This window comes from Scyliorhinus canicula, chromosome 30, assembly GCF_902713615.1.
Source record: "Scyliorhinus canicula chromosome 30, sScyCan1.1, whole genome shotgun sequence".
Lineage (NCBI taxonomy): Eukaryota > Metazoa > Chordata > Chondrichthyes > Carcharhiniformes > Scyliorhinidae > Scyliorhinus > Scyliorhinus canicula.
Window position 1 is genome coordinate 12,731,730 of NC_052175.1, and position 22,565 is coordinate 12,754,294.

General features: G+C 48.2%; 2 protein-coding genes across 2 annotated transcripts in view; both read left to right on the plus strand.

The window, feature by feature from the left end:
- Nucleotides 1-1,867, plus strand: part of smg5 (SMG5 nonsense mediated mRNA decay factor) — a 23,554-nt gene extending 21,687 nt beyond the window's left edge. The window contains exon 9 of the mRNA XM_038787082.1: nucleotides 1,864-1,867. Within this exon, the coding sequence (XP_038643010.1) occupies nucleotides 1,864-1,867 (4 nt within the window). The remainder of the gene's footprint in view (nucleotides 1-1,863) is intronic.
- Nucleotides 1,868-2,242: 375 nt separating this feature from the next.
- dcst2 (DC-STAMP domain containing 2) lies at nucleotides 2,243-22,352 on the plus strand. The gene is made up of 8 exons (XM_038787083.1): nucleotides 2,243-2,396; nucleotides 5,581-5,748; nucleotides 10,552-10,652; nucleotides 11,363-11,493; nucleotides 14,216-14,343; nucleotides 16,523-16,616; nucleotides 18,249-18,542; nucleotides 22,043-22,352. The coding sequence occupies exons 1-8, from the start codon at nucleotides 2,243-2,245 to the stop codon at nucleotides 22,350-22,352; spliced, it is 1,380 nt and encodes a 459-aa protein (XP_038643011.1).
- The last annotated feature ends 213 nt before the right edge of the window (nucleotides 22,353-22,565 follow it).

The window sequence follows — 22,565 nt, forward strand, 5'->3', positions numbered from 1 at the left end:
AATGTTTTTATTGAATTTTTGAACAAGGTATAATTACCGTTATGTACACAGAATAAGAAACATATATCTATATATATACACATAGAACATAGAACATAGAACAGTACAGCACAGAACAGGCCCTTCGGCCCTCGATGTTGTGCCGAGCCATGATCACCCTACTCAAACCCACGTATCCACCCTATACTCGTAACCCAACAACTCCCCCCCCCTTAACCTTTTTAGGACACTACGGGCAATTTATCACGGCCAATCCACCTAACCCGCACATCTTTGGACTGTGGGAGGAACCCGGAGCACCCGGAGGAAACCCACGCACACACGGGGAGGACGTGCAGACTCCGCACAGACAGTGACCCAGCCGGGAATCGAACCTGGGACCCTGGAGCTGTGAAGCATTTATGCTAACCACCATGCTACCGTGCTGCCCCGTAACATATTTAGATGAGAAGGGCACACCCCAACATAGAATACAATAAAATATGAAATAGACTAACTGGTGGGGTACTGGTGCACCAGCTCGACAGCGGCAGCTCTGTGTATCTGGCCGAATTATTTACACTACGTACGTACGCGACTGTTTGCGGGGGGGGAGGGGGGGGCAGGGGTGGCGGGGACTAGGGGGGGGGGGGCAAATATACATTTGGGTGCCGGGGAGATAACCACAGTGTGCGAGACCTGGCCGGGTCGCGTGCCGCTGTCGCCCGCCACTCCCGGACGGTTCTCGCCGCCGTCCCTCCCCCGCTCGCCTCCGTTGCTCCTCCCGTCCTCCATCCCCAACCTCCTCGTTCCCCGCTGCTGGAGATGCCATGCACGTTTTGGCACCCCGTGCCTTCCTTCCGGCTCCCGTTTCCCTGCCCCCCCCCGCTGGTTCTCCTTTCCTGTCCCCCCCCTCCCTCCACGGTTCGCCCCTCCCTCTTCAAGTTCAGCTGTCTCCCCCCCTCCCCCCCCCGTGGTTCGCCTTTCTTTCTTCAGGTTTAGCCGCCCTCCCTCCCTCCCTCCCTCCTAGTCCCTCTCTCCCTTTCATACCTTGGCTACCCTCCCCTGCTTCTTGACCTGAATGGCGCGGTGTTTAAAAATAAGGAGGTCGCCTGTTTGAAATGGAGATGAGGGGAAATATTTTCACTCAGAAGGCAGCACGGTGACAGAGTGGTTAGCACTGCAGCCTCACAGCGCCAGAGAACCGGGTTTGATTCCGGCCTTGGATAGCTGTATAGTTTGCCCGTTCTCCCCATTGTTACGACACCCTGGGCAAGTCCACGATCAGTTTTGCCCCCGGCAGACCCTGGGGTCCCATCATCAGGGAATTAACCAATAATTTGTAGTTTCCTGGGATCGTTAACCCTCCAAATGAGTTACCGATTTATAAGCAAAATATTAACAAACTGGTTATTGATAATAAGAGGAATATATATACATGAAATGACAGGTCATTGGTTGACCAGTTTCCTAATTACAAATCTCCACTGCACCCTCCACCCGGACACACACAAGACAGACACAAGGTAAGGGTTGGAGAGGATCAAAAAAAAAATGGGGATTAGAGGGAAGGTTTGAGGTGAGTTTTCACTGCCGTGGTTGCGGCCCCGGTTATAGATTTGCTCAAGAAATCCAGGTTGCCGCAGTTCTGTCTTTCCGCCACCTGATGGAGCTAGGTTCAGGGTAGGCAAGGAAGGTTCAGGGTGCTCAGGTCACCGCCAATCCAATGGTCGGCCAACAGATGGTGCCAAAGGCAGATTGTTCAGATCAGTGCAGTTCTGCTCTCCGACCACCAGGTGGAGTTTTTGTCTCCCTGTTAAATAACGACAACTGCCTTCCTGGTTAAACAGAGTTTTTACTTTTAATTCTTTTTAATTTTTTCAGTTAACAGCCCAAGGATGGGCAGGGTTAGGTAGATTGGCCGTGCTAAATTGCCATGAGTGTCCAAAGACACTCATGATCCCTGAAAGTTGCCACCCAGGTTGAGAGGGTTGTTAAGAAGGCGTACAGTGTGTTAGCTTTTATTGGTAGAGGGATTGAGTTTCGGAGCCATGAGGTCATGTTGCAGCTGTACAAAACTCTGGTGCGGCCGCATTTGGAGGATTGCGTGCAGTTCTGGTCGCCTCATTATAGGAAGGATGTGGAAGCATTGGAAAGGGTACAGAGGAGATTTGCCAGGATATAGTTGACAACAGTTATGGGTTGCCGATATCGATCGAGTGGTACTGAAAACACTTCTTTATTTTGGAAAGGGTCCTATTATATGACCGTCTCCGAGAAGCGGAAGTACATCGTTGGCTTCTCTAGAGTTCTGAAGCAGTCCTTGTCGGTCGTGATTATCATCCTCTTGGATTACACCATCTTCTGGGTCCTCGATATGGTCAGTTATCACCTGCAGGTGGAGATTGTCGCACGATGTGAGTTTAACCTTCTTCTACTCCCAAATACTACGTCAGCGTGGAGAGGGCGTTCCCCAGGTCAACCTCCGAGTCGCTGCGAGAGTCCGAGGCACATATCAAGGCCGTTTGGCCCGTCTTGCTCGGTGTTCCTTTTCCAGCTCCACCCCCCCCCCCCGCCATTGACATATCCTTCTATTCCTCTCCCCCTCATGTCTTTATTCAGCTTCTCCCCCCCCCCAACACGGTGCGCAATGGATTAGCGCTGCTGCCTCTCGCTGCCAGGGACGCGGGTTCGATTCCGACCTCGGGGTGACTGCCTGTGTGTGGAGTTTGCACGCACTCCCCGCGTCTGCGTGGGCGTCCGCCGGGTGCTCCGGTTTCCTCCCACGGCCCAAAGATGTGCGGGTTAGGTGGAGCGGCCAAGATGAAATGGCTCCTTGGTGTCCAAAGATGTGCAGGATAGGTGGGGTTATTTGAATAAAGCAGAGGAATGGGCCTGCTCTTTCCGCGGGTCGGTGCAAAGCCGATGGGCCTGAATGGCCTCCTTCTACACTGTAGGTATTCTATGGTTCTAACTAGAGAACAGCCCATCTTAGTATTGTGTATTAGGAAAGAAATCATTGGCAATCTAGTTGCGCAAAACCCAGTGGGAAAGAGTGATCATAATCTGAAAGAATTTTTCAGCAAGCTGGAGATTGACATAATTGATTCTGAGACTAGGGTCCAGAATCTAAATGATGGGAACTCCCATGATATGAGGCACAAGTTGGCTATGATGGATTGGGAAATGTTACTTAAAGGGATGATGGTGGATGGGCAATGGCAGACATTCAAGGAACGCATGGGGGAACTGCAGCAATTGTTGATACCTATCGGGCGCAAAAGTAAAACGGGAAAAGTGGCCAATCCATGGTTTACAAAGAAGATTAGAGATAGTATTCGATCCAAGGAAGTAGCATACAAATTGGCCAAGAAAAACAACAGGTGGAAGGATTGGAAACTGATTAGAATTCAGCACAGGAGGATCAAGGGATTGATTAAGAAGCGGAAAATAGAGTACGAGATTAAGCTGGCAGGGAGCAAAAAAACTGATGTAAAAGTTTCTATAGGTACGAGAAAAGAAAAAGATTAGTGAAGATAAATGTAGGTCCCTTAGAGTCAGAAACAGGGGGATTTATAATGGGGGACTCAGAAATGGTGGAGCAACTACACATATACTTGTGTTCTGCCTTCACAAAGGAAGATGCAATGAACCAGAAATGGTCGGGAAGGCAGGGTTTAGCGAGAGAGAGGAACTGAAGGAGATCAATATTGGTAGCGAAATGGTGTTGGGGAGATTGATGGGATTGAAGGCTGATAGGAAGTGGCTCCAGATATAGTTGATGGTCATCTTCCAGGATTCTATAGACTCTGGAACAGTTCCTGCAGATTGGAGGGTGGCTAATGTAAGCCCACTATTTAAAAAGGGAGGGAGAGCAGGGGTTCTTTAGGCGGTGGCAGCCTTTCCGTCGACTTTCTGGCTCAACGATAGGGAACTAGGTCAGCAGCAGCGGCAACCCGGGGGAGAAGGGGGGGGGGGGTTCAGGGGGGTATTGTTTATGTTAATTTAATTTATTTTAATTTCTTTTGTTGTTCATCGGGTTTAGGGGGGAGGGGGGGGCTCGTTATATGCATTGTTACGGGTCCGGGGGGTGTTTATTGTTGTTATTATTATTGTTTTGTTGTTATGCATTTTTCAAAAATTTCAATAAAAATTATTTATTTAAAAAAAAGGGAGGGAGAGAGAAAACAGGGAATTATAAACCAGTCAGCCTGATATTGCTGGTGGGGAAAATTCGAGAATCCATTATCAAGGATTTTATAGCAGAGATCTGATGTGTTTCATAGAATTTACAGTGCAGAAGGAGGCCATTTGGCCCATCGAGTCTGCACCGGCTCCTGGAAAGAGCACCCTACCCAAGGTCAACACCTCCACCCTATCCCCATAACCCAGTAACCCCACCCAACACTTAGGGCAATTTTGGACACTAAGGGCAATTTATCACGGCCAATCCACCTAACCCGCACATCTTTGGACTGTGGGAGGAAACCGGAGCACCCGGAAAAAACCCACACACACACGGGGAGGATGTACAGACTCCGCACAGACAGAGACCCGAGCCGGAATCGAACCTGGGACCCTGGAGCTGTGAAGCAATTGTGCTATCCACAATGCTACCCTGCTGCCCACACCGTGTTATGTACTCCGGGATAACACAGGCTGCAACTCGATGCAGCTTTGATCAAAAGATACGCCAGACTTTGGAGTAAGTTCAATGTGATTTATTGAACCATTAGCACAGTTCTCTATGAGTTCTCCTGCCAATCTTGCTATAGTAACCCAGTCTGACTAACCAGTCTGCTCCAAGCCACGTGGTGGGTGTGATGCTTCTGATCTGCCCCTGTCCTACTCTCTAAGTGACGCCTGTGGAACGAGGCAGAGCATGTGTGCCCTGTCCTTATATATGGGTTGTGTAATGCCATCTTGTGGTCGAGTCATCTCTGGGTTTCCTACTGCCCATTGGCCATGTCCTATTCTATGTGTTCATTAGCTGTATGTTTGCATGTCATGACATCTCTAGTGCTCCCTCTAGTGTTTACTCAGTGTAGTGCATTTACATTGACCCCTCGTGTATATACAGTGATGCAAATCATCACAAGCACTTAATAATAACGATCGCTTATTGTCACGAGTAGGCTTCAATGAAGTGAAAAGCCCCTAAGTCGCCACATTCCGGAGCCCGTTCGGGGAGGCCAGTGCGGGAATTGAACCCGCGCTGCTGGCCTTGTTCTGCATTGCAAGCCAGCTGTTTAGCCCAGTGTGCTAAACCAGCCCCTCAGAAAACAATGGTAAAATTCGACAAAGTCAGCATGGATTTATGAAGTGAAAATCATGCTTGTCAAATCCACTGGAATTCTTCGAGGATGTAACTCGTAGGGTTGATGAGGGGGAGCCAGTAGATGTGGTTTATTTAGACTTTCAGAAGAGATTAGCGTGTAAAATCAAACTGCATGGGATTAGAGGTAGGGTATTCTTTGATAACATTGGGGTAAAGTTCCTCGAGGGTCTCAGTAAGCGCTGAATTGTTTTCTAAATGTAAGTTTCCAAGCTCTGGACTGGGTCACAACATCAGTTCCAAACTGCGCAACATATCTCCCTCAGCTCCAGTGATACTGGGAATCTCCATCAATGGAACAGGTTATACCTCGGATATTTACCGCAACATGGTGGCATCGTTCGACGTTGTTCAGAGTGGAAACATCACCGTGGTTTCCAGGAGATGTGCAATAATTCCATCGCCACCAAACTACAAAATCTACACGCTGATCGGTGAGAATATTACATCTGGAAATGTGAATGGAGAACGCGTCCTCAACAGAGATTGGCACCATCTCTGAAATCTATACTGACTCTCTCTCTGAAATCTATACTGACTCTCTCTGAAATCTATACTGACTCTCTCTGAAATCTATACTGACTCTCTCTGAAATCTATACTGACTCTCTCTCTGAAATCTATACTGACTCTCTCTGAAATCTATACTGACTCTCTCTGAAATCTATACTGACTCTCTCTGAAATCTATACTGACTCTCTCTGAAATCTATACTGACTCTCTCTGAAATCTATACTGACTCTCTCTGAAATCTATACTGACTCTCTCTGAAATCTATACTGACTCTCTCTGAAATCTATACTGACTCTCTCTGAAATCTATACTGACTCTCTCTGAAATCTATACTGACTCTCTCTGAAATCTATACTGACTCTCTCTGAAATCTATACTGACTCTCTGAAATCTATACTGACTCTCTCTGAAATCTATACTGACTCTCTCTGAAATCTATACTGACTCTCTCTGAAATCTATACTGACTCTCTCTGAAATCTATACTGACTCTCTCTGAAATCTATACTGACTCTCTCTGAAATCTATACTGACTCTCTGAAATCTATACTGACTCTCTCTGAAATCTATACTGACTCTCTCTGAAATCTATACTGACTCTCTGAAATCTATACTGACTCTCTCTGAAATCTATACTGACTCTCTCTGAAATCTATACTGACTCTCTCTGAAATCTATACTGACTCTCTCTGAAATCTATACTGACTCTCTCTGAAATCTATACTGACTCTCTCTGAAATCTATACTGACTCTCTCTGAAATCTATACTGACTCTCTCTGAAATCTATACTGACTCTCTCTGAAATCTATACTGACTCTCTCTGAAATCTATACTGACTCTCTCTGAAATCTATACTGACTCTCTCTGAAATCTATACTGACTCTCTCTGAAATCTATACTGACTCTCTCTGAAATCTATACTGACTCTCTCTGAAATCTATACTGACTCTCTCTGAAATCTATACTGACTCTCTCTGAAATCTATACTGACTCTCTCTGAAATCTATACTGACTCTCTCTGAAATCTATACTGACATGCTCTGAAATCTATACTGACTCTCTCTGAAATCTATACTGACTCTCTCTGAATCTATACTCTCTGAAATCTATACTGACTCTCTGAAATGTATACTGACTCTCTCTGAAATCTATACTGACTCTCTCTGAAATCTATACTGACTCTGAAATCTATACTGACTCTGAAATCTATACTGACTCTCTCTGAAATCTATACTGACTCTCTCTGAAATCTATACTGACTCTCTCTGAAATCTATACTGACTCTCTCTGAAATCTATACTGACTCTCTCTGAAATCTATACTGACTCTCTCTGAAATCTATACTGACTCTCTCTGAAATCTATACTGACTCTCTCTGAAATCTATACTGACTCTCTCTGAAATCTATACTGACTCTCTCTGAAATCTATACTGACTCTCTGAAATCTATACTGACTCTCTCTGAAATCTATACTGACTCTCTCTGAAATCTATACTGACTCTGAAATCTATACTGACTCTCTCTGAAATCTATACTGACTCTCTCTGAAATCTATACTGACTCTCTCTGAAATCTATACTGACTCTCTCTGAAATCTATACTGACTCTCTCTGAAATCTATACTGACTCTCTGAAATCTATACTGACTCTCTCTGAAATCTATACTGACTCTCTCTGAAATCTATACTGACTCTGAAATCTATACTGACTCTCTCTGAAATCTATACTGACTCTCTCTGAAATCTATACTGACTCTCTCTGAAATCTATACTGACTCTCTCTGAAATCTATACTGACTCTCTCTGAAATCTATACTGACTCTCTCTGAAATCTATACTGACTCTCTCTGAAATCTATACTGACTCTCTCTGAAATCTATACTGACTCTCTCTGAAATCTATACTGACTCTCTCTGAAATCTATACTGACTCTCTCTGAAATCTATACTGACTCTATCTGAAATCTATACTGACTCTGAAATCTATACTGACTCTCTCTGAAATCTATACTGACTCTCTCTGAAATCTATACTGACTCTCTCTGAAATCTATACTGACTCTCTCTGAAATCTATACTGACTCTCTCTGAAATCTATACTGACTCTCTCTGAAATCTATACCGCCTCTCTGAAATCTATACTGACTCTCTCTGAAATCTATACTGACTCTCTCTCTGAAATCTATACTGACTCTCTCTCTGAAATCTATACTGACTCTCTGAATTCTATACTGACTCTCTCTGAAATCTATACTGACTCTCTCTGAAATCTATACTGACTCTGAAATCTATACTGACTCTGAAATCTATACTGACTCTCTCTGAAATCTATACTGACTCTCTCTGAAATCTATACTGACTCTCTCTGAAATCTATACTGACTCTCTCTGAAATCTATACCGCCTCTCTGAAATCTATACTGACTCTCTCTGAAATCTATACTGACTCTCTCTCTGAAATCTATACTGACTCTCTGAATTCTATACTGACTCTCTCTGAAATCTATACTGACTCTCTCTTGAAATCTATACTGACTCTCTCTCTGAAATCTATACTGTCTCTCTCTGAAATCTATACTGATTCTCTCTGAAATCTATACTGATTCTCTCTGAAATCTATACTGACTCTCTGAAATCTATACTGACTCTCTCTGAAATCTATACTGACTCTCTCTCTGAAATCTATACTGACTCTCTCTGAAATCTATACTGACTCTCTCTCTCTGAAATCTATACTGACTCTATCTGAAATCTATACTGACTCTCTCTGAAATCTATAATGACTCTCTCTGAAATCTATACTGACTCTCTGAAATCTATACTGACTCTCCCTGTGATCTATACTGACTCTCTCTGAAATCTATACTGACTCTCTCTGAAATCTATACTGACTCTCTCTGAAATCTATACTGATTCGCTCTGAAATCTATACTGACTCTCTCTGAAATCTATACTGACTCTCTGAAATCTATACTGACTCTCTCTGTGATCTATACTGACTCTCTCTGAAATCTATACTGACTCTGAAATCTATACTGACTCTCTCTGAAATCTATACTGACTCTCTCTCTCTGAAATCTATACTGACTCTCTCTGAAATCTATACTGACTCTCTCTCTCTGAAATCTATACTGACTCTCTCTGAAATCTATACTGACTCTCTCTGAATTCTATACTGACTCTCTCTGAATTCTATACTGACTCTCTATGAAATCTATACTGTCTCTCCCTGAATTGACTCTCTCTGAAATCTATACTGACTCTCTGAAATCTATACTGACTCTCCCTGTGATCTATACTGACTCTCTCTAAAATCTATACTGACTCTTTCTCTCTCTGAAATCTATACTGACTCTATCTGAAATCTATACTGACTCTCTCTGAAATCTATACTGACTCTCTCTGAAATCTATACTGACTCTCTGAAATCTATACTGACTCTCCCTGTGATCTATACTGACTCTCTCTGAAATCTATACTGACTCTCTCTGAAATCTATACTGACTCTCTCTGAAATCTATACTGACTCTTCTGAAATCTATACTGAATCTTGTGAAATTCATACTCTCTCTGAAATCTATTCTGACTCTCTCTGAAATCTATACTGACTCACTCTGAGATCTATACTAACTCTCTCTAAAATCTATACTGACTCTGAAATGTATACTGACTCTCTGTGAAATCTATACTGACACTCTCTGAAATCTATACCAACTCTCTGAATTCTATACCGACTCTCTCTGAAATCTATACCAACTCTCTGAAATCTATACTGACTCTTCTGAAATCTATACCAACTCTCTGAAATCTATACTGACTCTTCTGAAATCTATACTGACTCTCTCTGAAATCTATACTGGCTCTCTCTGAAATCTATACTGACTCTCTGAAATCTATACTGGCTCTTCTGAAATCTATACTGACTCTGAAATCTATACCAACTCTCTGAAATCTATACTGCCTCTTCTGAAATCTATACTGGCTCTCTCTGTGATCTATACTGACTCTCTGAAATTTATACTGACTCTGTCTAAATTCTATACTGGCTCTCTCTGAAATCTATACCGAGTCTCTGAAATCTATACTGACTCTATGAAATCTATACTGACTCTTCTGAAATCTACACGGACTCTCTGATATCTATACTGTCTCTCTCTGAATTCTATACTGACTCTCTCTGAAATCTATACTGTCTCTCTCTGAATTCTATACTGACTCTCTCTGAAATCTATACTGACTCTCTCTAAAATCTATACTGACTCTGAAATCTATACTGTCTCTCTCTGAATTCTATACTGACTCTCTCTGAATTCTATACTGACTCTCTCTGAAATCTATACTGTCTCTCTCTGAATTCTATACTGACTCTCTCTGAATTATATACTGACTCTCTCTGAAATCTATACTGACTCTCTCTGAAATCTATACTGACTCTCTCTGAAATCTATACTGACTCTCTCTGAAATCTATACTGACTCTCTCTGAAATCTATACGGACACTCTGAAATCTATACTGACTCTCTCTGAAATCTATACTGACTCTCTCTGAAATCTATACTGACTCTCTCTGAAATCTATACTGACTCTCTCTGAATTGACTGTCTCTGAAATCTATACTGACTCTCTCTGAAATCTATACTGACTCTGAAACTTCGAGCGCTCACTCACCGTGGTTGTAATGATTATTTAATCACGGTGTCAGTCCCCATGTTTGGATTCCCCCGGCAGGTGTTTTATACGGAATGACGTTCTTCATCGTCCTGTTTGGATGTTACATATCCAGACTGAGAAGATACGTCTGTTCTGTCTACTACCCCTCCAGGGAGCAGGTGAGTGAGACTCGGCGGCACTCCGACAGTATCTGAGCTCCCCCCCCCCCCCCCACACCTCCCCCAGAGCCCTCCCCCGTCAGCCCCCCCTCATACCCGCGCACATTCCCCCCCCCCCTCTCCCCCCTCTGACACCTTCCTCAGCTTCCAGGAGTGGCTGTGATATCACTGACATCCACCAGGGGGCAGACAGAGGCCATGATTGAAGACAGCGGGTTTAAACCTGGGGCAGGATTCTCCGTGGGCCGGCGCCGGAGTCCGCGATTGGGCGGAGAAATGGTTTCCGGCGCGGCCGAAATCGTGGCGGCCTGCCGCTTTGACAGCAAATCGCAATACTCCAGTGCCTCAGAGGCGCCAAGGCATTGCGCTCCGCACGTGCAGTAAACACCGTTTTGCAGGTCATTCCCGGGTCTGGCCCGGGATTCTCCGGGGCTCCCCGCCATTCTCCGCCTCCGATGGGTCGAGTTCCCGACGCCGCGGTTCACTTGTGCTTTTAAGAATTGGGAAACTGGCTGCTGAGGGAGCGAGGCGGGGGGTCGTACGGGAAAAGGCGACCAACGCCATTAGTTGGCTGATAGTGCCGCTGGTCCGGGTTGGGGGGGGGGGGGGGGTGTGGGGGCTTCTGCCAGGGCTGGGGGCAGTAGCGGGGGGTGGGGGCAGGAGATTAGGGTGCACAAAAGTTGACTCTCTTTTGTCTTGGTCCCCGTCAGGAACGGATTGTCTATCTGTACAACCAGATCACCTCGAAACGCACGTCCCTGGTGAACGCGCTATTCAGAACGGTGCAGAAGAACTCCACTGACGCTGGTCATACCAGCATAATCCTCGTCCTCGCCGCACGGTCAGTTTCAGTCTGCAGACTATTAACCACCAAGCTCGAACCAGGCCATTCGGCCCCTCTGAGTCATGCTGCTCCACACGACCGTCCACCCAATCCCTCTCTTCATCGCACTCCCCGCCCTCCCCCATCATCATCTCCGTCTATTCCTCGTGTGTTTATCCAGCATCCCTCCCCCCACTCTTCAATATATCTCTGTTGGCCCTCTCGACCGCTCCCCGTGGGAGCGAGTCCCACATTCTCCCCCACTCCCCGTGGGAGCGAGTCCCACATTCTCCCCCACTCCCTGTGGGAGTGAGTCCCACATTCTCCCCCACGCCCCGTGGGAGCGAGTCCCACATTCTCCCCCACTCCCCGTGGGAGCGAGTCCCACATTCTCCCTCACTCCCTGTGGGAGCGAGTCCCATATTCTCCCCCACTCCCCGTGGGAGCGAGTCCCACATTCTCCCCCACTCCCTGTGGGAGCGAGTCCCACATTCTCCCTCGCTCCCCATGGGAGTGAGTCCCACATTCTCCCCCACTCCCCTTGGGAGCGAGTCCCACATTCTCCCCCACTCCCCATGGGAGCGAGTCCCACATTCTCCCCACTCCCCGTGGGAGCAAGTCCCACATTCTCCCCACTCCCTGTGGGAGTGAGTCCCACATTCTCCCCCACACCCCGTGGTAGCGAGTCCCACATTCTCCCCATTCCCTGTGGGAGTGAGTCCCACATTCACCTTCACTCCCTGTGGGAGCGAGTCGCACATTCTCTCCCACTCCCTGTGCGATCAAGTCCCACATTCTCCCCCGCTCCCTGTGGGAGCGAGTCCCACATTCTCCCCCACACCCCGTGGTAGCGAGTCCCACATTCTCCCCATTCCCTGTGGGAGTGAGTCCCACATTCACCTTCACTCCCTGTGGGAGCGAGTCGCACATTCTCTCCCACTCCCTGTGCGATCAAGTCCCACATTCTCCCCCGCTCTCTGGGTAAAGACATTTCTTTTGAATCCCCCAATGGATTTACTGGTGTCACATATTGACGTCCCCTCGTAAGGGTCTCACTCAAACCACCACTCCCTCAGTACTGACCCTCTGACAGTGCGGCGCTCCCTCAGTACTGACCCTCTGACAGTGCGGAGCTCCCTCAGTACTGACCCTCTGACAGTGCGGCACTCCCTCAGTGCTGACCCTCCCACAGTGCGGCGCTCCCTCAGTACTGACCCTCTGACAGTGCGGCACTCCCTCAGTACTGGCCCTCCCACAGTGCGGCACTCCCTCAGTACTGACCCTCTGACAGTGCGGCGCTCCCTCAGTACTGACCCTCTGACAGTGCGGCGCTCCCTCAGTACTGACCCTCTGACAGTGCGGCGCTCCCTCAGTACTGACCCTCTGACAGTGCGGCGCTCCCTCAGTACTGACCCTCTGACAGTGCGGCACTCCCTCAGTACTGACCCTCCCACAGTGCGGCGCTCCCTCAGTACTGACCCTCTGACAGTGCGGCACTCCCTCAGCACTGACCCTCTGACAGTGCGGCGCTCCCTCAGTACTGACCCTCCCACAGTGCAGCACTCCCTCAGTACTGACCCTCCCACAGTGCAGCACTCCCTCAGTACTGACCCTCCCACAGTGCGGCGCTCCCTCAGTACTGACCCTCTGACAGTGCGGCGCTCCCTCAGTACTGAGCCTCCCACAGTGCGGCGCTCCCTCAGTACTGACCCTCTGACAGTGCGGCGCTCCCTCAGTACTGAGCCTCCCACAGTGCGGCACTCCCTCAGTACTGACCCTCCCACAGTGCGGCACTCCCTCAGTACTGACCCTCCCACAGTGCGGCGCTCCCTCAGTACTGACCCTCCCACAGTGCGGCGCTCCCTCAGTACTGACCCTCCCACAGTGCGGCGCTCCCTCAGTACTGACCCTCTGACAGTGCGGCACTCCCTCAGTACTGACCCTCTGACAGTGCGGCACTCCCTCAGTACTGACCCTCTGACAGTGCGGCACTCCCTCAGTACTGACCCTCTGACAGTGCGGCGCTCCCTCAGTACTGACCCTCCCACAGTGCAGCACTCCCTCAGTACTGACCCTCCCACAGTGCGGCGCTCCCTCAGTACTGACCCTCTGACAGTGCGGCGCTCCCTCAGTACTGAGCCTCCCACAGTGCGGCGCTCCCTCAGTACTGACCCTCTGACAGTGCGGCGCTCCCTCAGTACTGAGCCTCCCACAGTGCGGCACTCCCTCAGTACTGACCCTCCCACAGTGCGGCACTCCCTCAGTACTGACCCTCCCACAGTGCGGCACTCCCTCAGTACTGACCCTCCCACAGTGCGGCGCTCCCTCAGTACTGACCCTCCCACAGTGCGGCGCTCCCTCAGTACTGACCCTCTGACAGTGCGGCACTCCCTCAGTACTGACCCTCTGACAGTGCGGCACTCCCTCAGTACTGACCCTCTGACAGTGCGGCACTCCCTCAGTACTGACCCTCTGACAGTGCAGCACTCCCTCAGTACTGACCCTCCCACAGTGCGGCACTCCCTCAGTACTGACCCTCTGACAGTGCGGCACTCCCTCAGTACTGACCCTCTGACAGTGCAGCACTCCCTCAGTACTGACCCTCCCACAGGGCGGCTCCCTCAGTACTGACCCTCTGACAGTGCGGCACTCCCTCAGTACTGACTCCAGAACTCCGTCAGCTCTCTCGGCAGCGGAATCATTGGTCGATCGCCTGCTTCAATTGTGGATCTATTTTCAGGTTTAAGGTGTTTGCTTGGATCGCCGCATTTGCTGGCCTGTCCCAGGAATACTGCATGGCGTGCGGGAAGATCGCTGAAGACGAAGATCATGATCTCTTCGTCCCCTGTATCACCCCCGGGTGTAAAGGTATCACTGACCATTCAACTGGCATCAATTAGGTCAATTAATTGGGTTGAATGTTGATGGCGGAAGCTCAAATCTCCCACCGTGACTCCACGGGGACATCACAAAAAGGTCATTGACCTTATTCCTACCTTTGGAGCAAGTTGCGGGATGTACAATGTGACAGGGGATTGAGAGGATAGACGTAGGCGGAGGTCTCTCCTTGTTGAACATTCTAGAACGAGAGGCCCTAGTTTTAGGCCGAGGGTGAGGCAGATTTCAAACAGAAGTGAGGCGGGCCTTCATACAAATGTTCCCACGTGTAACAGCAAGAGGCCTTTTCAGCCAGACCCACCATCTTGGACGCTCTCCATTATAACTCCATCTTTTTTTCCCTAACTGCTTCATGGGACCTCACTGGCCGGGCCCAGCATTTATTGCCCATCCCTAATTGCCCCTTGAGAAGGTGGTGGGTGAGCCGCCATCATGAACATGTGGCGTAAGTACACCCACAGTGCTGTTCGGGAGGGAGTTCCGGGATTTTAACTCAGTGTCATGTGAGTGTCCCTTTAAGAAAAGTTTTTGTCTTATCACATGGCTTCAGTGATGCCATTGAGTGGGCGGAGCTGGGCTGTGGCTCTGTGAACTGTTTTTTGGTTTCACTTTCACATTTGGCTGCTGTGGACGCAGACAGAGAACTCGCCTGTTTCTCTATTGATTATAACCACCTGCTGTTTTGGTGACTTAAAAGATATAGTTTGCTTTCTGGAAGGGTTTTAACCTACTCGTGAGACGGGGTCAGAATCTCAGGAAAAGCCAGTCTTATTCAAGTGAGAATACAGAGTGCTGGGTCACGCCTTTGAATAGGGGGTTTTGGTCTATAGGATTTTGTTATTGAATTGGAACAGTTAAAGGGGAAGTCATTAAGTGTTATACATAAATTTATGTAGATGTGTGGGGCCTTTATGTTTGTAATTGATAAAAATTCTTGCTGTGTGTGTTTATACAAATGTTCACTAAATTCTTAGAGTATAGCTTGTTTTTGATTAAAGCAGACTGTTGAATAACACCTGAAGTAGGTGTTTGTGCTCACTCTAGACCAGTGTTCTTCAAACTTTTTTTCCGGGGACCCATTTTTACCAACTGGCCAACCGTCGGAACCCAACCCGGCCGACCTTCGTGACCCACGCCGGCCGACCTTCGCGACCCACGCCGGCCGACCTTCGCGACCCACGCCGGCCGACCTTCGCGACCCACGCCGGCCGACCTTCATGATCCATGCCAGCCGACCTGAGTGACCCACGCCGGCCGACCTTCGTGACCCACGCCGGCCGACCTTCGCGACCCACGCCGGCCAACCTGCGCGACCCACCATTTTCTCTTACCTTGTTTGCTGCTGACAAAAATGGAGGAAATGGTTTTGGGTCCCTCTGGCCCTCGTGCACGCTCCTCCAACGGAACCTGTTGGATAAAGGTGAAGCCTTCCGGTGTCGGAAAGTCTGGCGTCTCCATCTGTCCAAAGTCCTGAATTTCTTCCGTAAACTTTTATTAAATAACTCCCCCCCGAACTTGTAAAAAAAAAATTAATAAAATAAATGAATAAAAAATGGTTACAGAGGAACAGTACACAGATGAGCATGGAAATACCATTGTGAAAAAGGAAATGCAAGAGTGAGTCTGACTAATCATGATTTGCATTCCTTTTATTCTAATATAGATGGAGACAGGAACATGACACACATAAACTACTTACTTCATTGCACCTTTTAAAATTACTCCAGGTAATCAAGGAACAATGAAGTGAAATGATAAATTGTGCATGCACAAGTGAGTGATTAAGCTGCGACCATTTTTTAAAATAGCAATCGTGCGGCATGCGCAATGCGGACGAATTTTTATTTCCATGTTTGCGGTCAATTTAATGGCCGTTTGCAGCCGCCGTTATTAAAAGCTGGCTGCTGCACTGGGATTTGCGCGATCTGGACCCTCCCGACACCCGCCCACGGGTCGCGCCCCCCGAGTTTGAAGAACACTGCCCTAGACAAATTCAAGAACAGGTTACAGGGCAGGTGAATTCCATAATACACTTTGGAGTTTCTAAACCAGCGACAGTGAAGGTATATTTCTGAGTCAGGGTGGCGAGAGGCTCGGAGGGGATCTTGTGCATAGTGGTGTGTTTCATCCTGCCCTTGTTCCCCGTTAGGTTTCTACTGCACAGACTGTTACCAACACATGAACAACATCTGCTCCATATGCATGGGCCCCTTGGCGTACCAGGGAGACATCGATGAAGAAGTGTAAGTTCAGACTCTGACGCGTGGGTCTCCTCTGGCAGCACTCCCTCTCCTCCCGTAACTGTCCATCCACACTGTCTCTTCCCGCCTCTTTCGAGATGTCTTCTCCCTTGGCCATCGAATGATTCCAGCACGTAACCCTCCCTGAGAGGGCGTGCCACACTGTCGAAGGTGCCCAAAAGGCCTGACTCCTGTTCCTAATGTGTGTACTGTCATGAGAAGTCTTGTCCTATCTCTCTCTCTCTCTGCATTTTAAAAGCTGTTTCTGGATCACTTAATAACTTGAAAATAAATAATTGTTTTCTGGAAGAAATTCAAAGCTGCTGTTTTGGACAGGACACAATAGCGTGTCTTGTGAGAGTATCTTTGCAAAATGGGTGTTTATAAATAGGTGTGTATATAAATATCTGTAGTGAGAGTACCTTTAAGAAATGAATGTTTACTACTGCAGTGATGTCAGAGATTGGGTGGAGCTGGGCTGTCTGACAGCTTTTTACTTTCGTTTTAGGTTGTTTGCTGCAGGGTGTGTTTTAGTTTCGTTTTCAGTGTTGGAGCTGAAGCCAGACAGAGCAGGTGTACTGCTGTTCTCTCTGCCATCAAAAGACTATCTCTTGATTATTTGGTGAATTCAGAATTATAAATGTTCTCAGTAGTGAATGTAAACCTGATGTGCTTCTGTTAAAAGGTGCTTCTTTTGTCTTCCGGATGTTGTTTGGGAAGTTATTAAGGATTACTTAGTTGTAGTCTTTGGGGGTTGTATTTGAATTGATGGTTGCTAAGGTGGTCACTGTATGTTTTAAAAAGGTTAACTTGAGTTCATAGAATAAACATTGTTTTGCTTTAAAAAGTACTTTCCCATTTCTGCTGTACCACACCTGTAGAGTGGGCCATGTGCTCCCCATACCACAATCTATTAAAAGTTGTGGGTCAGGTGAACTCCATGATACACTTTGGGGTTCTCTAAACTCTGGCCCATAACAATGAAATGAAAATCGCTTATTGTCACGAGTAGGCTTCAAATGAAGTTACTGTGAAAAGCCCCTAGTCGCCACATTCCGGCGCCTGTTCGGGGAGGCTGTTACGGGAATCGAACCGTGCTGCTGGCTTGCCTTGGTCTGCTTTTAAAAAAGCCAGCGATTAGCCCTGTGAGCTAAACAGCCCCACAAGTGTCTAAACCAGGTGTTGAGTGGTGTGTGCGGGGCCACACACCTTTGAAAAGGGGTGTCTGGTTTGTGGGATCTTGTTATTAAATTGGAACAGTTAAAGGGAGGAATTTATTAAGGGTTATATATAGAGTACTGTAGCTGTGTAGGGTCTTTATGTTGGTAGCTGATAAAAATGATTACTGTGTGTTTATAAAAATGTTAACAAAATTCGTAGAATAAACTTTGGTTTTTAATTAAAAGTGCTGAACGCCTCTGTTGAATAACCCCTGAAAGGCAGGCCCTTGTACTCACCGTAACCAAAATCTATAAACAGTTGTAGGTCAGGTGAACTCCATGATACACTTTGGAGGTTTCTAACCCCTGGTCCGTAACAGTACGAATGGTGATGGAGAAATGTTGAGCTGTTTTGTCCCTTGTATTTGACCTTGAGAATGTCTCTTCCCCCCCCCCACCCACCCAACCCCGACAGGGATTCCAGCGACTCCGGGAAAGTCAAGCTGTGGATCAGTGCGCTGGAAAGCATGAAGAGCCGGCAGGACAAGGCCAAGGAGGAGCGGAAGGCGCTGCGCACCCGCCTGAAGGAGAAGATCCGGGCAGCGCTCTACAAGGACCTGGGCGTCTCCAAGGAGAAGGATGCGGCGCTGAGGGCCCTCTTCAGGCGCAAGAGACTGGGCGAGGCGGCCGGGAGGCCGGGCAAGCGGAAGGCCCCGGGCCTACCCAGTGACCTGGAATCCGGAACCTCTGGGCACCAGAGCATGAAAAGGTACCTCAGGAATCTTAGTCCGGCAGGGGAGGGAAGACCTCCTCAGAGAAGCCAGTAGACCTGGGCGTCGGGTTGGGTTGAATAGGAATGAGGGGTAGGAGTAAAGCCACTCGGCCCTTAGAGCCTGCCCCGCCATTCAATATGATCGCAGCTGACCCGCTATCTCGATGCCCCGTTCCCGCTTTCACCCCCCCCCCCCCCCCCCGCTCCTTGATGCCATGACAATTATCCATCTCTTTCTTGAACACATTCCGTGATTGGCCTCCGCAGCTTTCTGTGGTGGAGAATTCCACAGGCTCGCCACCCCTCGAGCGAAGGCATTGGGTGGCATTCTCCGCCGGCGGGGTGCTCCGTCTTGCCGGCAGCCCGGGGTCTCTCCGGGGGGTCTCTCCGATGGGAAACCCCATTGACCAGCCGGAGTTAATGGAGCATCCCCGCCAGCAGGGTGAGGCAGAAATGGGGCGCGGCGGGGCGGAGAATCCAGCCCATTTTTCCTCATCTCAATCCCACCCCGTCTCCCTAGATTCCCCGACCTGGGAAAACATCCTCCCGGACTCCAGTCTGCCCCGGCCCTGTCAGAATTTGACACGTTTCAATCAGATGTCCTCTTGACCTAAACCCCGGCGAATAGCGGCCCAGTTGAACCATAGGTACATGGAAGATAGGAGCAGGAGGCCTTTTGGCCCTTCGAGCCTGCTCTGTCATTTATCACAATCGTGGCTGATCATCCAACTCAATAGCCTAATCCAACTTTCTCCTTTGATCCCATTCACTCCAAATGCTATATCCAGCCAGCTCTTGAATATATTCAATGTTTTAGCATATGCTACATCCTGTGGTAACGAAGTCCACAGGCTCACTACTCTTTGGATGAAACAATGTCTCCTTATCTCTGTCCGAAATAATTCACCCTGAATCCTCAGATTGTGACCCTGGTTCTGGACACACCCATCATTGGCAACATCTTCCCTGTATCTACCCTGTCTAGTCCTGTTAGAATTTTATAAGTCTCTATGAGATCCCCCCTCATTCTTCTGAAATCCAGCGAGAACAATCCCAACCCAGTCAATCTCTCCTCATGTGACAGTCCCGCCATCCCTGGAATCAGTCTGGTAAACCTTCGCTGCACTCCTTCGAGAGCAAGAACATCCTTCCTCAGAGGAGACTAAAACTGCCCACAATATTCCAGGTGTGGCCTCACTAGACCCTGTATAATTGCAACTACACATCCCTGCTCCTGTACTCGAAACCTCTTGCAATGAAGGCCAACATACCATTAGCCTTCTTTACCGCCTGCTGCACCTACATGCTTACCTTCAGCGAATGGTGCACAAGGACACCCAGGTCCCGCTGCACACTCCCCTCTCCCAATTTACAACCATTCAGGTAGTAATCTGCCTTCCTGTTCTTGCTTCCAGAGTGAATAACCTCACACTTATCCAAATTATACTGTATCTGCTATTGGTTTGCCCACTCGCCCAACCTCTCCAGATCATGCTGTAGGATCCCTGCATCCTCGTCACAATTCACCCTCCCACCCAACTTGGTATCATCTGCAAACTTTGAGATGCTACATTTTATTCCCTCATCCAAATCATTAATATATATTGTGAATAGCTGGGGTCCCAGCACCGATCCCTGTGGTACCCCACTGGTTACTGCCTGCCAATTTGAAAAGGACCCATTAATCCCTACTCTTTGTTTCCTCTCTGCCAACCAGTTTTCTATCCGCCTCAATACATTTCCCCCAATCCCACACTTTTTAATCTTGCACAATATTCTCTTATGCGGGCCTTTGTCAAACGCCTTCTGAAAGTCCAAATATACCACATCGACTGGCTCCCCTAGTCAACTGTACTCGTTACATCTTCAAAGAATTCCAACAGATTTTGTCTAGCATGAATTTCCCTTCATAAATTCATGCTGACTCTGACTGACCCTGCCACTGCTTTCTAAATGTTCTGCTATAAAGTCCTTGATAATGGATTCAAGAATTTTCCCCACTACTGATGTTCGGCTTACTGGTCTATAATTCCGTTTTCTCTCTACCTCCCTTTTTGAATATTGGATTGACATTAGCTACCCTCCAATCTACAGGGACAGTTCCAGAGTCTATAGAATCCCGGAAGTTGACCACCAATGCATCCACAATTTCCAGAGCCACCTCCTTAAGCACCCGGGATGCAGATTCTCAGGCCCTGGGGATTTATCCGCCTTCAATCCCATCAATTTTCCTAGCACATTTCTCTAATAATGATCTCCCTCAGTTCCTCCCTCGCACTAAACCTTTCATTCTCCAACATTTCTGGGATCTGGTTTGTGTCCTCATTTGTGAAGACAGAACCAAAGTATGTATTCAATTGCTCATTTCACTGTCCCTTATTAGACATCCCCATTTCTTTTGTCTTTACCAATCTCTTTCTCTTCACATATTGCAGTGTCAGTCTTTATGTTCGCTGCAAGCTTTCTCTCATACTGTATTTTCCCCTTCTTAATCAATCCCTTGGTCCTTCTTTGCTGAATTCTAATCCTCAGCCGTATTATTTTTCTTGACCAATCTGCCCGTGTGGAGTTTGCACATTCTCCCAGTGTTTGCGTGGGTTTCGCCCCCACAACCCAAAGATGTGCAGGGTAGGTGGACTGGCCACGCTAAATTGCCCCTTAATTGGAAAAAAATAATTGGGTATTCTAAATTTATTTTTAAAAACAATTTCTAATTTCCTTTGTAAGCCATGGATTGGCCCTCTTACCCATTTTGCCCTTGTGCCAGACAGGAATGAACAGTTGCTGTAGTTCCCCCAAGCGTTTCTTGAATGTTTGCCATTGTCTATCCACTGTCATCCCTTTAAGTAACTGTCCCTAATCTTTCACGGCCAACTCACCCCTCATTTCTTCAGTGTCCTTTATTAAGATTCAGCATCCTAGTCTCCGAATCAACTACTTCACTCTCCATCCAGACAAAAAATTCTATCATGTTATGGTCGCTCATCCCCAAGGGGCCTCGTTCAGCCAGATTGGCAATGATTCACTTCTCAATACACATACCCGGTCTAAGATATCGTCCTCTTGAGTTGGTTCCTCCACATATTGGTGAAGAAAACCGTCCCGTAGACACTCCAGGAATTCCTCCTCTACCGCATTGTGGCTAATTTGATTTGCCCAATCTACGTGCAGGTGAAAATCACCGATGATCACCAATATTTCCTTTATTGCATGCATCTCCTGCTTCTGTGTATCTATGTACCCCGGGAAACCCGTAGTTGGTGGGTGGGGGGGGCGCCGTTGGCAGGAACAGTAAGATCCCGCCGGTGTGAACGGCACCTGGAGGAAACCCACGCAGACACTGGGAGAATGTGCAAACTCCACACAGTCAGTCACCCCAGGCCAGAATTGAAGCCGGGTCCCTGGTGTTGTGAGGCAGCAGTGCTAACCCACCCTGCCCCTGCGTTTAGGAACGTCTTTAGGAAATGGAACACTAACTATTTTTATCCGCGCTCCAGCAGTGACAGTGAGCTGGAGTTCGGGTACCAGGAGCAGTCGGGGGCCGGCGAGACCACTTCGGACGAGCCGTACGACCCCCACGAGTTCATCGTCAAGAGGAGCGACAGGGACCTGGTGACCGTGAGCGAGCTGGAGGACCTGGAGAGGGAGGCGAGAAGCTCCCGGGCCACCAGCACCAGCAGAGCGGATGTGAGCAGCCCCAATCTGAGCAGCGTCACCCCAGACACCATCTCCTCTCAGGCGCAAACCATCGACACTTACACCCACATGGACAAGGACTGGGAGCCGTTTCTGCCTGACCTGAACTGAGTCTGCTCAGAGCAGAGGCCGGGGGGGGGGTAGCGACGGAGAGATCAACATTAATGTCATTTCAATATCAGGGAATGTTAGGAACAAGGCGGGAAGAGAGGGGGCAGAGGAGGGTGAACGAGGGGGGGGGGGGGGAAGAGAGAGAGAGGGGAGCAATCTCATTCATGTCATTTAGGGGCAGCACGGCGGCGCAGTGGGTTTAGCCCTGCAGAC

Coding starts and splice junctions, on each gene's coding strand:
- dcst2 (XM_038787083.1), top strand. CDS start 2,243: ATGACCGTCTCCGAGAAGCGGAAGTACATCGTTGGCTTCTCTAGAGTT. Junction 5,749..10,551: donor CAAAATCTACACGCTGATCG/GTGAGAATATTA, acceptor TTCCCCCGGCAG/GTGTTTTATACGGAATGACG. Junction 14,344..16,522: donor TATCACCCCCGGGTGTAAAG/GTATCACTGACC, acceptor GTTCCCCGTTAG/GTTTCTACTGCACAGACTGT.